Source organism: Bombina bombina, chromosome 3 (genome assembly GCF_027579735.1).
Source record: "Bombina bombina isolate aBomBom1 chromosome 3, aBomBom1.pri, whole genome shotgun sequence".
Lineage (NCBI taxonomy): Eukaryota > Metazoa > Chordata > Amphibia > Anura > Bombinatoridae > Bombina > Bombina bombina.
Window position 1 is genome coordinate 20,640,181 of NC_069501.1, and position 14,763 is coordinate 20,654,943.

The following is a 14,763-nucleotide window of genomic DNA, read 5'->3' on the forward strand; positions in this document are numbered from 1 at the left end:
TCTCCCCTCACACAATGCTGTGTCTCCTCTCTCTCCCCTCACACAATGCTGTGTCTCCTCTCTCTCCCTCACACAATGCTGTGTCTCCTCTCTCTCCCTCACACAATGCTGTGTCTCCTCTCTCTCCCTCACACAATGCTGTGTCTCCTCTCTCTCCCCTCACACAATGCTGTGTCTCCTCTCTCTCCCCTCACACAATGCTGTGTCTCCTCTCTCCCCTCACACAATGCTGTGTGTCTCCTCTCTCTCCTCACACAATGCTGTGTGTCTCCTCTCTCTCCCTCACACAATGCTGTGTCTCCTCTCTCTCCCCTCACACAATGCTGTGTCTCCTCTCTCTGCCTCACACAATGCTGTGTCTCCTCTCACTCCCTCACACAATGCTGTGTCTCCTCTCTCTCCCTCACACAATGCTTTGTCTCCTCTCTCTCCCCTCACACAATGCTTTGTCTCCTCTCTCTCCCCTCACACAATGCTTTGTCTCCTCTCTCTCCCCTCACACAATGCTTTGTGATTCCTCTCTCTCCCTCACACAATGCTGTGTGTCTCATCTCTCTCCCCTCACACAATGCTGTGTCTCCTCTCTCTCCCCTCACACAATGCTTTGTGATTCCTCTCTCTCCCTCACACAATGCTGTGTGTCTCCTCTCTCTCCCTCACACAATGCTGTGTCTCCTCTCTCTCCCTCACACACACAATGCCGTGTCTCCTCTCTCTCCCCTCACCCAATGCTTTGTCTCCTCTCTCTCCCCTCACACAATGCTTTGTCTCCTCTCTCTCCCCTTACACAATGCTGTGTCTCCTCTCTCTTCCTCACACAATGCTGTGTCTCCTCTCTCTCCCCTCACACAATGCTTTGTCTCCTCTCTCTCCCCTCACACAATGCTGTGTCTCCTCTCTCTCCCTCACACAATGATTTGTCTCCTCTCTCTCCCCTCACACAATGCTTTGTCTCCTCTCTCTCCCCTCACACAATGCTTTGTCTCCTCTCTCTCCCCTTACACAATGCTTTGTCTCCTCTCTCTCCCCTCACACAATGCTGTGTGTATCCTCTCTCTCCCCTCACACAATGCTTTGTCTCCTCTCTCTCCCCTTACACAATGCTTTGTCTCCTCTCTCTCCCTCACACAATGCTGTGTCTCCTCTCTCTCCCTCACACAATGCTTTGTCTCCTCTCTCTCCCCTCACCCAATGCTGTGTGTCTCCTCTCTCTCCCTCACACAATGCTTGTCTCCTCTCTCTCCCCTCACACAATGCTTTGTCTCCTCTCTCTCCCTTTACACAATGCTTTGTCTCCTCTCTCTCCCCTCACACAATGCTTTGTCTCCTCTCTCTCCCTCACACAATGCTGTGTCTCCTCTCTCTCCCTCACACAATGCTTTGTCTCCTCTCTCTCCCCTCACACAATGCTTTGTCTCCTCTCTCTCCCCTTACACAATTCTTTGTCTCCTCTCTCTCCCCTCACACAATGCTTTGTGATTCCTCTCTCTCCCTCACACAATGCTGTGTCTCCTCTCTCTCCCTCACACACACAATGCTGTGTCTCCTCTCTCTCCCCTCACCCAATGCTTTGTCTCCTCTCTCTCCCCTCACACAATGCTTTGTCTCCTCTCTCTCCCCTCACACAATGCTTTGTCTCCTCTCTCTCCCCTTACACAATGCTTTGTCTCATCTCTCTCCCCTTACACAATGCTGTGTGTCTCCTCTCTCTCCCCTCACACAATGGTGTGTCTCCTCTCTCTCCCCTCACACAATGCTGTGTCTCCTCTCTCTCCCCTCACACAATGCTGTGTCTCCTCTCTCTCCCCTCACACAATGCTGTGTCTCCTCTCTCTCCCCTCACACAATGCTGTGTCTCCTCTCTCTCCCTCACACAATGCTGTGTCTCCTCTCTCTCCCTCACACAATGCTGTGTCTCCTCTCTCTCCCTCACACAATGCTGTGTCTCCTCTCTCTCCCCTCACACAATGCTGTGTCTCCTCTCTCTCCCCTCACACAATGCTGTGTCTCCTCTCTCCCCTCACACAATGGTGTGTGTCTCCTCTCTCTCCTCACACAATGCTGTGTGTCTCCTCTCTCTCCCTCACACAATGCTGTGTCTCCTCTCTCTAACCTCACACAATGCTTTGTCTCCTCTCTCTCCCCTCACACAATGCTGTCTCCTCTCTCTGCCTCACACAATGCTGTGTCTCCTCTCACTCCCTCACACAATGCTGTGTCTCCTCTCTCTCCCTCACACAATGCTTTGTCTCCTCTCTCTCCCCTCACACAATGCTTTGTCTCCTCTCTCTTCCCTTACACAATTCTTTGTCTCCTCTCTCTCCCCTCACACAATGCTTTGTGATTCCTCTCTCTCCCTCACACAATGCTGTGTGTCTCATCTCTCTCCCCTCACACAATGCTGTGTCTCCTCTCTCTCCCCTCACACAATGCTTTGTGATTCCTCTCTCTCCCTCACACAATGCTGTGTGTCTCCTCTCTCTCCCTCACACAATGCTGTGTCTCCTCTCTCTCCCTCACACACACAATGCTGTGTCTCCTCTCTCTCCCCTCACCCAATGCTTTGTCTCCTCTCTCTCCCCTCACACAATGCTTTGTCTCCTCTCTCTCCCCTTACACAATGCTGTGTCTCCTCTCTCTCCCCTCACACAATGCTGTGTCTCCTCTCTCTCCCCTCACACAATGCTTTGTCTCCTCTCTCTCCCCTCACACAATGCTGTGTCTCCTCTCTCTCCCTCACACAATGCTTTGTCTCCTCTCTCTCCCCTCACACAATGCTTTGTCTCCTCTCTCTCCCCTCACACAATGCTGTGTGTATCCTCTCTCTCCCCTCACACAATGCTGTGTCTCCTCTCTCTCCCTCACACAATGCTTTGTCTCCTCTCTCTCCCCTCACACAATGTTTTGTCTCCTCTCTCTCCCCTCACACAATGCTTTGTCTCCTCTCTCTCCCCTTACACAATGCTGTGTCTCCTCTCTCTTCCTCACACAATGCTGTGTCTCCTCTCTCTCCCCTCACACAATGCTTTGTCTCCTCTCTCTCCCCTCACACAATGCTGTGTCTCCTCTCTCTCCCTCACACAATGCTTTGTCTCCTCTCTCTCCCCTCACACAATGCTTTGTCTCCTCTCTCTCCCCTCACACAATGCTGTGTGTCTCCTCTCTCTCCCCTCACACAATGCTTTGTCTCCTCTCTCTCCCCTCACACAATGCTTTGTCTCCTCTCTCTCCCCTTACACAATGCTTTGTCTCCTCTCTCTCCCCTCACACAATGCTGTGTGTATCCTCTCTCTCCCCTCACACAATGCTGTGTCTCCTCACTCTCCCTCACACAATGCTTGTCTCCTCTCTCTCCCCTCACACAATGCTTTGTCTCCTCTCTCTCCCCTTACACAATGCTTTGTCTCCTCTCTCTCCCCTCACACAATGCTTTGTCTCCTCTCTCTCCCTCACACAATGCTGTGTCTCCTCTCTCTCCCTCACACAATGCTTTGTCTCCTCTCTCTCTCCCCTCACACAATGCTTTGTCTCCTCTCTCTCCCCTTACACAATGCTTTGTCTCCTCTCTCTCCCCTCACACAATGCTTTGTGATTCCTCTCTCTCCCTCACACAATGCTTTGTGAATCCTCTCTCTCCCTCACACAATGATGTGTCTCCTCTCTCTCCCTCGCACAATGCTGTGTCTCCTCTCTCTCCCTCACACAACACTGTGTCTCCTCTCTCTCCCTCACACAACGCTTTGTCTCCTCTCTCTCCCCTCACACAATGCTTTGTCTCCTCTCTCTCCCCTCACACAATGCTTTGTCTCCTCTCTCTCCCCTTACACAATGCTTTGTCTCCTCTCTCTCCCCTCACACAATGCTTTGTGATTCCTCTCTCTCCCTCACACAATGCTGTGTGTCTCATCTCTCTCCCCTCACACAATGCTTTGTCTCCTCTCTCTCCCTCACACAATGCTGTGTATCTCCTCTCTCTCCCCTCACACAATGCTTTGTGAATCCTCTCTCTCCCTCACACAATGCTTTGTGATTCCTCTCTCTCCCTCACACAATGCTTTGTGAATCCTTTCTCTCCCTCACACAATGCTTTGTCTCCTCTCTCTCCCCTCACACAATGTTGTGTGTCTCCTCTCTCTCCCCTCACACAATGTTGTGTGTCTCCTCTCTCTCCCCTCACACAATGTTGTGTGTCTCCTCTCTCTCCCCTCACACAATGTTGTGTGTCTCCTCTCTCTCCCCTCACACAATGTTGTGTGTCTCCTCTCTCTCCCCTCACACAATGTTGTGTGTCTCCTCTCTCTCCCCTCACACAATGCTGTGTGTCTCCTCTCTCCCCTCACACAATGCTTTGTGATTTCTCTCTCTCCCTCACACAATGCTGTGTTTCTCCTCTCTCTCCCCTCACACAATGCTTTGTCTCCTCTCTCTCCCCTCACACAATGCTTTGTGATTCCTCTCTCTCCCTCACACAATGCTGTGTGTCTCCTCTCTCTCCCTCACACAATGCTGTGTCTCCTCTCTCCCCTCACACAATGCTGTGTGTCTCATCTCTCTCCCCTCAGACAATGCTGTGTCTCCTCTCTCTCCCCTCACACAATGCTTTGTCTCCTCTCTCTCCCCTCACACAATGCTTTGTCTCCTCTCTCTCCCCTCACACAATGCTTTGTGATTCCTCTCTCTCCCTCACACAATGCTGTGTCTCCTCTCTCTCCCCTCACACAATGCTTTGTGATTCCTCTCTCTCCCTCACACAATGCTTTGTGATTCCTCTCTCTCCCTCACACAATGCTGTGTCTCCTTTCTCTCCCCTCACACAATGCTGTGTCTCATCTCTATTCCCTTTTGCATTTTTGCAGCCCCTGGGAATCCTTGCACAGAAAAAACGTTACTGACAACTTCCTTCTGGTCCTCTCTCTCCCTCACACAATGCTTTGTCTCCTCTCTCTCCCCTCACACAATGCTTTGTAATTCCTCTCTCTCCCTCACACAATGCTGTGTCTCCTCTGTCTCCCCTCACACAATGCTGTGTCTCCTCTGTCTCCCCTCACACAATGCTTTGTCTCCTCTCTCTCCCCTCACACAATGCTTTGTGATTCCTCTCTCTCCCTCACACAATGCTTTGTGATTCCTCTCTCTCCTCACACAATGCTGTGTGTCTCCTCTGTCTCCCCTCACACAATGCTGTGTCTCCTCTCTCTCCCCTCACACAATGCTTTGTGATTCCTCTCTCTCCCTCACACAATGCTTTGTGATTCCTCTCTCTCCCTCACACAATGCTGTGTCTCCTCTCTCTCCCCTCACACAATGCTTTGTCTCCTCTCTCTCCCCTCACGCAATGCTTTGTGATTCCTCTCTCTCCCCTCACACAATGCTTTGTCTCCTCTCTCTCCCCTCACACAATGCTTTGTGATTCCTCTCTCTCCCTCACACAATGCTTTGTCTCCTCTCTCTCCCTTCACACAATGCTGTGTCTCCTCTCTCCCCTCACACAATGCTGTGTGTCTCCTCTCTCTCCACTCACACAATGCTGTGTCTCATCTCTCTCCCCTCACACAATGCTTTGTCTCCTCTCTCTCCCCTCACACAATGCTTTGTCTCCTCTCTCTCCCCTCACACAATGCTTTGTGATTCCTCTCTCTCCCTCACACAATGCTGTGTCTCCTCTCTCTCCCCTCACACAATGCTTTGTGATTCCTCTCTCTCCCTCACACAATGCTTTGTCTCCTCTCTCTCCCCTCACACAATGCTTTGTGATTCCTCTCTCTCCCTCACACAATGCTGTGTCTCCTCTCTCTCCCCTCACACAATGCTTTGTCTCCTCTCTCTCCCCTCACGCAATGCTTTGTGATTCCTCTTTCTCCCCTCACACAATGCTTTGTCTCCTCTCTCTCCCCTCACACAATGCTTTGTGATTCCTCTCTCTCCCTCACACAATGCTGTGTGTCTCCTCTCTCTCCCTCACACAATGCTGTGTCTCCTCTCTCCCCTCACACAATGCTGTGTGTCTCATCTCTCTCCCCTCAGACAATGCTGTGTCTCCTCTCTCTCCCCTCACACAATGCTTTGTCTCCTCTCCCCTCACACAATGCTTTGTGATTCCTCTCTCTCCCTCACACAATGCTGTGTCTCCTCTCTCTCCCCTCACACAATGCTTTGTGATTCCTCTCTCTCCCTCACACAATGCTTTGTGATTCCTCTCTCTCCCTCACACAATGCTGTGTCTCCTTTCTCTCCCCTCACACAATGCTGTGTCTCATCTCTATTCCCTTTTGCATTTTTGCAGCCCCTGGGAATCCTTGCAAAGAAAAAACGTTACTGACAACTTCCTTCTGGTCCCCTCCTTATATCCCCTTTGCTCTGCCCCTCCCCTGTCCTTTCTCTTAACCAATGCCCATTCGTTGGCTCCAGCAACCTTTTCCTCTTATCCTTTCTTACACAACCCCCACACTTGGCACACCTAGCCTTCCTATTGTTCTCCCCCAGCAGCCCCTCCCTTATGACATTCGCCTCGCATGCGCTCCCTACACTAGTTTTCCGTGAACTTTTGTTCCAACTTTTGTTCTTTCTAGGTGGATAGACTTTGATGTTATTCACATATTAATCGCTACATTTGTGTGTTCATGTTGTGTCAATTACAATTATAACAATACACTTGATACTAAATAAATTGATCTTCATGTAATTATCTGCTGTGACGTGAGTCACCAAGTTCTGAGGTCCTGTTATGGAACATTCTTTGGGTACATGGGCTTAAAGGGACAGTTTAATAAAAAAAAATATCCCCTCTAATTTGTTCCCAATGATCCACTAAACCTGCTGGAGTGTATTAAGTTGTTTAAGTTGCCTGTGGTATCCCCACCCATCCTGAAAGTTTTTGGTCTCAAGGCCAAGCTGTGTAAACACAGTCAGTAGAGGAAATTACACTCCCAGTGGGTAATAGAAGAGATAAGGTAATTTTCTATTGTTCTCTACAAGTATTGGTGATTGGTTTATGGACAGATATAAGATAAAGAAGCAGGTATATGTACACAATGTGATAAAGTAATGAGATCTGATTATACCTACAAGCTCAACCCATTTTATTAGGTTGTGGCGTCAAAAACACAAAATCAGCTAATTCATATACACAAATAAACCTTAAAAAAGCAAATCTCATACATTTTATACTCTGCAGCTGAAAAAAAAGTAATTGGAAACACATTAAGGAAAACAATTTTATAGTATACTGTCCCTTTAAGGATACCCAGAGACTGCATAGAAATGTGGAATTTTATATTGTGGACACCTCATGTACTTTCATAACTCTGTCTTATGTCCATGTCACCCTGTATCAATAAATACAGGATGGGTACAGGGTGTGAGTGCCCCTTGTGGGAGCAATTGTGACTCTATAAACCAAGTGGGCATAAAGGACTTTATAGTTAATAAGAGCTGTTCTTATATTCTGTAATAAGATGTATTTTATTTACGTTTCTAATCTGATTGTGTCTCAGGAGTCTGTCTGGGTAAACTGATTGTGTTCCTGTGTGATTATGTTAACTAGACTGCCCAACATCAGATTGTCTGAGTAAACTTTCCTCCACAGTTAATTAACTTGATATGTTAATCTGTTTCACCTGTGAATAGACAATTGTTAGAGGTTTGATGTATTGTTCATATGTTTGCTTTACTGTTTAACCAATGCCCTCTGTAACCTGAAGCTCTGTGACTCTGGAATGCCAGGGTGTATAAATCTGTGTGCTGCTTTTAAATAAAGTGTTCATTTTTGTGTTCAGACAACTGAGTGTCGTCTCAGTTCTGTTCACCTATATAACTTTAGACTGCGGTTAAAGGGAGATACCAGGAGCTATTGCTCTGGATAAAGGGATGTGCAGGACAAGGGAAGTGTTCTGACGGAGGTACTCGTTCGTGGTACCAGGCAGTCCATCACATCTGCATATTATCAAAGTTAAATAGTTGAAATAAAGATAAATATTAGAATATAAATAAAACAAGACAAAAATAAAACTATTAAATATTCCAAATAAAGAGTAACCACCATGGCTTTCAATAAATCTCCTCACACAATCTAATGCTTTCTTTTTGTTTGTGGCTTTAGTTACCTTGAATTGATGATACCAGGATATAAAAATGGATTATGATGATCGTCAGTGCCAATTTGGACTTCATTTTAACCATCTTCTGTATTGCTGAATTAGGTTCTTTTCCCAGAAGAGAGTGTAAAACAGAGCAATGCTTATTTGTAGGAAAAAAAACCACTTTGAACTTTGTAAGAAAGTCAGTGCATACTTATTTTACCTATATGTATTTTTTTATAGTTTGATGTTTCCGGTGGTGTTATTGAGGTTAATGTGTGATCTACTATGTAAAAATGAAAACGTTTCCAGTAACTTATTAGTGACAGAGCTTGGTGGTGAAATCTTAATAGACATATACCCAGTGCTATAGACGTAGGCAAACAATGCCACAGTTAAATTTAGAAAATACCATTACAGAGTTGTTGTGGGGTAGTGGCTCTTCCTGTGAGTTACATCTGATGTAGGGCACCTTGTGATAAGGTTGTAAACATGACAGTAGGAATCTTATTTCAGAATAAACTAGTTATTCTAAACTTCACACACACACTGAGAGGCATATACAGTATATACACATGCACACACACACACTGAGAGGTATATACAGTATATACACACACACACACACACACACTGAGAGGTATATACACACACACACACACTGAGAGGTATATACAGTATATACACACACACACACATACACACTGAGAGGTATATACAGTATATACACACACACACACATACACTGAGAGGCATATACAGTATACACACATGCACACACTGAGAGGTATATACAGTATATACACACACTGAGAGGTATATACAGTATATACACACACACACACATACACTGAGAGGCATATACAGTATACACACATGCACACACTGAGAGGCATATACAGTATACACACATGCACACACTGAGAGGCATATACAGTATATACACACACACACACACATACACTGAGAGGCATATACAGTATACACACATGCACACACTGAGAGGCATATACAGTATATACACATGCACACACACACTGAGAGGCATATACAGTATATACACATGCATGCCATACACTGAGAGGCATATACAGTATATACACACACACACATACACTGAGAGGCATATACAGTATATACACACACACACATACACTGAGAGGCATATACAGTATATATACACACACACACATACACTGAGAGGTATATACAGTATATACACACACACACATACACTGAGAGGCATATACAGTATATACACACACACACATACACTGAGAGGCATATACAGTATATATACACACACACACATACACTGAGAGGTATATACAGTATATACACACACACACATACACTGAGAGGCATATACAGTGTATACACACACATACACTGAGAGGCATATACAGTATATACACACACACATACACTGAGAGGCATATACAGTATACACACACACACACATACACTGAGAGGCATATACAGTGTATACACACACACACATACACTGAGAGGCATATACAGTATATATACACACACACACACACACTGAGAGGTATATACAGTATATACACACACACACATACACTGAGAGGCATATACAGTATATATACACACCAGTGATGTGCGCTGACTTCAGAGGCTGGTGAGGCAGTGGCTAGGAATCGGATACGCCTTCATTCTTTAGATATCCTTTGTTGAAGAAATAGCAATGCACATGGGCGAGCCAATCGCATGAGGTATCTATATGCAGCCACCAATCAGTAGCTACTGAGCATATTTAGATATGATTTTCAACAAAGGATATCTGGTTTTCTTCATTCTTTTGATATCCTTTGTTGAAAATCATATCTAAATATGCTCAGTAGCTACTGAGCATATTTAGATATGATTTTCAACAAAGGATATCAAAAGAATGAAGAAAGCCAGCTATTAGATGTAAATTGGAAAGTTATTTAAAATTGCATGCTCTTTCTAAATCATGAAAGAAAACATATGGGTTTCATGTCCCTTTAAATGGTGTCTTGGAAAACTGGTCAACTTAGTAAACATGATGATTTTAGTCTAAAGGATTGTAACAGAAACTCTTGCCAGATAACACAATGCTTGCTCTGATTAGGAGATCTAGAAATCCAGGCCCATTAAAATATGTTTAAAACATACTTTTTACTTTAATGCTGCAAATTATACTTATAGATTCCTTCATTATCATGGATCTACTTTTTTTGTGTGACTGTTGCAATGTAATTTCAAACATGTGAGAAATATCAGGGAATATAAATAGGCACCAAAGTATGGTGCCTACTGCCTAATCCAATTTATATTCCCTGATATTTCTCACACATGCTGCCTTGAAATTACATTGCAACAGTCACACAAAAAAGTAGATCCATGTCTGATCTCATAGAAGAATCATGGGATGGGAATCGTGAATATAGATTTAATACTAACAATATATACTCTGTCTCTGGATGAGCATTTTTGTCTTAGTATCATGATGAGACACAGGTAATTGGTGGAGTGCAAAAACACATTTTATTTGTAGCTTGAGCAAGTTGAGCTTCAGGTTCAACTCTAGTATATATATATATATATATATATATATATATATATATATATATATATATATATATATATATATATATATATATATATATATATGGTACATGACTGTTCATATCTTGTTATTATTTGACATGACTATGCCTACTTATGCTATCTGGAAATTTAAAGGGACATGAAACTCAGTTTTTCTTTTGTGATTCTGATAGAGCATACAAGTTTAAGTAATTTTAAAATTGACTTCTTCTATTAAATTTGCTACATTCTTTTGGTATCGTTTGTTGAAGGAGCAGCAATGCACCATTGAGATCTCGCTGATGACATGTGGTAAACCAATGTCAAGAGATATATATCTTCAACCACCAATCAGCCGCTAGCTTCAGTAATGCATTTCTGCTCCTGAACCTATCTAGGTATGCTGTTCAACAAAGGACTACAATAGAGTAAAGCAAATTAAATAATAGAAGTAAAGTGGAAAGTTGTTTAAAATTCCATGCTCTGTCTCAATCATAAAAGAAAATATTTGAATTTACTTTAACCTTTAAATTTAAAATTTCTATCATGCATATAAAAATTAATTTTATTAAAATATTGTTTTGCATAAATATAGGTTGATACAGACAGACAACCATACACACATATATTTATATTTCCTCAGTATAGAAACATGTCTTACAGAAAGAAAATACAAAACATGTATTACATTTTAAAATAACCCCTCTAAGATTCATAACAGGAAAAAAAATGACTTTAATGCCCTCTAATAGTACAGCCTATATTGTAAATAATTGTTATACTACATAATTCACAAGATGTCATGTGCTGTGCCCTTGTCTTGCTGAACTGGTTTTCTTTGGTATATTTCATAACACACAGACATAAAGACACTTACACACACACACACACACAGACATAAAGACACACACACACACACACACACACAGACATAAAGACACTTACACACACAGACATAAAGACACTTACACACACACATACATAAAGACACTTACACACACAGACATAAAGACACTTACACACACAGACATAAAGACACTTACACACACACAGACATAAAGACACTTACACACACAGACATAAAGACACTTACACACACACAGACATAAAGACACTTACACACACACACAGACATAAAGACACTTACACACAGACATAAAGACACTTACACACACACATAAAGACATAGACACTTACACACAGACATAAAGACACTTACACACACACACACACACACAGACATAAAGACACTTACACACACACACACACACACAGACATAAAGACACTTACACACACACACACACACATAAAGACACTTACACACACACACATACATAAAGACACTTACACACACACACATAAAGACACTTACACACACACACACACACACAGACATAAAGACACTTACTTACACACACAAAGACACAAACTCTCCCCACACACTGGTCATTACCCCAGTGGCACCATCACAGTTCAACTTGTTTAATAGAGCAAAGACCAAAGTACTATTTATTCTATTTATTTATTTTTTAAGAAAGGAGCACATTTAGCTGACCTTTTAGCTTCCTGGTGCAATTAAACTTAGTACTAAGTCCTAAGCATGCTCCCCTTTCCCCGGTCTTTTAAAACACACATTCTCATTATCTGCAGTGGAAAAAGGCCATAAAACAGCAGAAAGAAAGAAAAAAACACAACAGAGCATTTTTTTAAGTAATTAACATACCTCCTCTGTCTTCTCCGTGCTGAAAGCCCAACCCCCTGCTGCTGTCTTCACAGCTACGTTCTGGCAGGAAGTTAGCATTAAAAGCAAACAAGCTCCACACAGTCCAGCTGTCAAAGGCTCTACCGGGAGAAGTGTAGCAGCTGTAATCCCTGCACTTCTCCCCAGCCATAGTGCCTAAAGTTTTATCACAGCTCAGGATGACTCACACAAACTGGGCTCATTAAAAAGGCTCTATTTTTCATCTGGCCAGGATTTTCTTACCGCTAACTAACTGCTCCATACTAATACTTTCCTCTGCAGGTTTTACAGTAGTTGTCACCTATGCAGACCGAGTGACTGAGTCCCACTACTAAGAACCACTTGCTGGCCCCCCAAGCAGCGTTTTCTTATCCGGTGCAGCAGCAAGCAGAGCAGCTCCCTACCATCATGAATAGAAAGCTGGCCAGCAAGATGCACAGTCTGAATGGAGTATTTGGACACAGCTTTCTATTTATGATGGTAGGGAGCTGCTCTGCTTGCTGCTGCACCGGATAAGAAAACGCTGCACAACACCAGCTTAGTAGCACTCAAGAACTCACTGTCTGTGACTGTTGATTATTCATGACCCACCCGCCGTCCATCACCTACCTCTGGCTACTACGCCGGCTGACCACTCCTCTCCTAGTCTCCCCCTGAGAGTCCTGACTCCTGACCTGACTGAGGCTGACATTCCAGACAACTCACAGTGTCACACAGTGCACGTCTCACACAGCCACTGACTCTGACTGAGAGCACTCACTGACTGACTGCAGCACTTGTCTTCAATGATCCTCTCTGCTGCTCTGAAGACAACGGACATGCATAAACACCTGACCTGCGCATTGCGGCTGCGCAACTATTTCCCGCCCGGCAACTCAGCCTAGAGACTCAGACATAGTGATGTCTGATTGGCTGAGGGGCGGGCAGGCAGGGCTCCCGAGGCTAGCCTCCGGTGTGAGCAGTTATGGGCAGCAATAGAGACTGCTGCATTAGCTATTATTCCCCACTGGGTGGCAGTCTCTAAAGCAGCCCATAACATAAGACAGTATTACATTCACATTGCGCAATGGAAGGATAGCTGGCCTCTACCTTCTTGTGCAATATGAATGTATTACTTAATATTATGTAGTTTTCTTTTTAAAACAATAAATTGCAATAAAATAATGAATTTGGTGGAGGGGTGGGGGGTAGGGGGGTCACCTTTTCAGATGGAAAAAAAAATGGAAAAAAAAAAAAAATTCTTTTTTTTATTTTTTTATTTGTTTATAAAAAAGGCTGTAATTCCCACATTGGCCAGGGGAAGCACTGCCTCACCTGCCTCCAATGAATGCACGTCACTGATACACACACACACACACACTGAGAGGTATATACAGTATATACACACATACACTGAGAGGCATATACAGTATATACACACACATACACTGAGAGGTATATACAGTATATACACACACACACACACTGAGAGGTATATACAGTATACACACACACACACACATACACTGAGAGGCATATACAGTATATACACACACACACACACACACACTGAGAGGTATATACAGTATATACACATGCACACACACACACACTGAGAGGTATATACAGTATATACACACACACACACACACACACACTGAGAGGTATATACAGTATATACACACACACACACACATACACTGAGAGGCATATACAGTATATACACACACACATACATACACTGAGAGGCATATACAGTATATACACACACACACACACATACACTGAGAGGTATATACAGTATATACACACACACACACTGAGAGGTATATACAGTATACACACACACACACACATACACTGAGAGGCATATACAGTATATACACACACACACACACACACACTGAGAGGTATATACAGTATATACACACACACACACACACATACACTGAGAGGTATATACAGTATATACACACACACATACACTGAGAGGCATATACAGTATATACACACACACATACATACACTGAGAGGCATATACAGTATATACACACACACACACACATACACTGAGAGGCATATACAGTATATACACACACACATACACTGAGAGGCATATACAGTATATACACACACACACATACACTGAGAGGCATATACAGTATATACACACACACATACACTGAGAGGCATATACAGTATACACACACACACACATACACTGAGAGGCATATACAGTATATACAAACACACACACACACACACACACTGAGAGGTATATACAGTATATGCACACACACACACACACACACTGAGAGGTATATACAGTATATACACACACACACACACATACACTGAGAGGTATATACAGTATATACACACACACATACACT

The 14,763-nt window shown here is 43.7% G+C and overlaps 1 protein-coding gene across 2 annotated transcripts in view; it reads right to left on the reverse strand.

Annotated features, from left to right (window-relative positions):
- Positions 1–8,346, reverse strand: part of LOC128651473 (uncharacterized) — a 58,169-nt gene extending 49,823 nt beyond the window's left edge. For both annotated transcript variants that reach the window (XM_053704515.1, XM_053704513.1), the window contains exon 1: positions 8,103–8,346. In XM_053704515.1, coding sequence (XP_053560490.1) covers positions 8,103–8,178 — 76 coding nt within the window. In that variant the 5' untranslated portion in view covers positions 8,179–8,346. The remainder of the gene's footprint in view (positions 1–8,102) is intronic.
- Between the last annotated feature and the right edge of the window lie 6,417 nt (positions 8,347–14,763).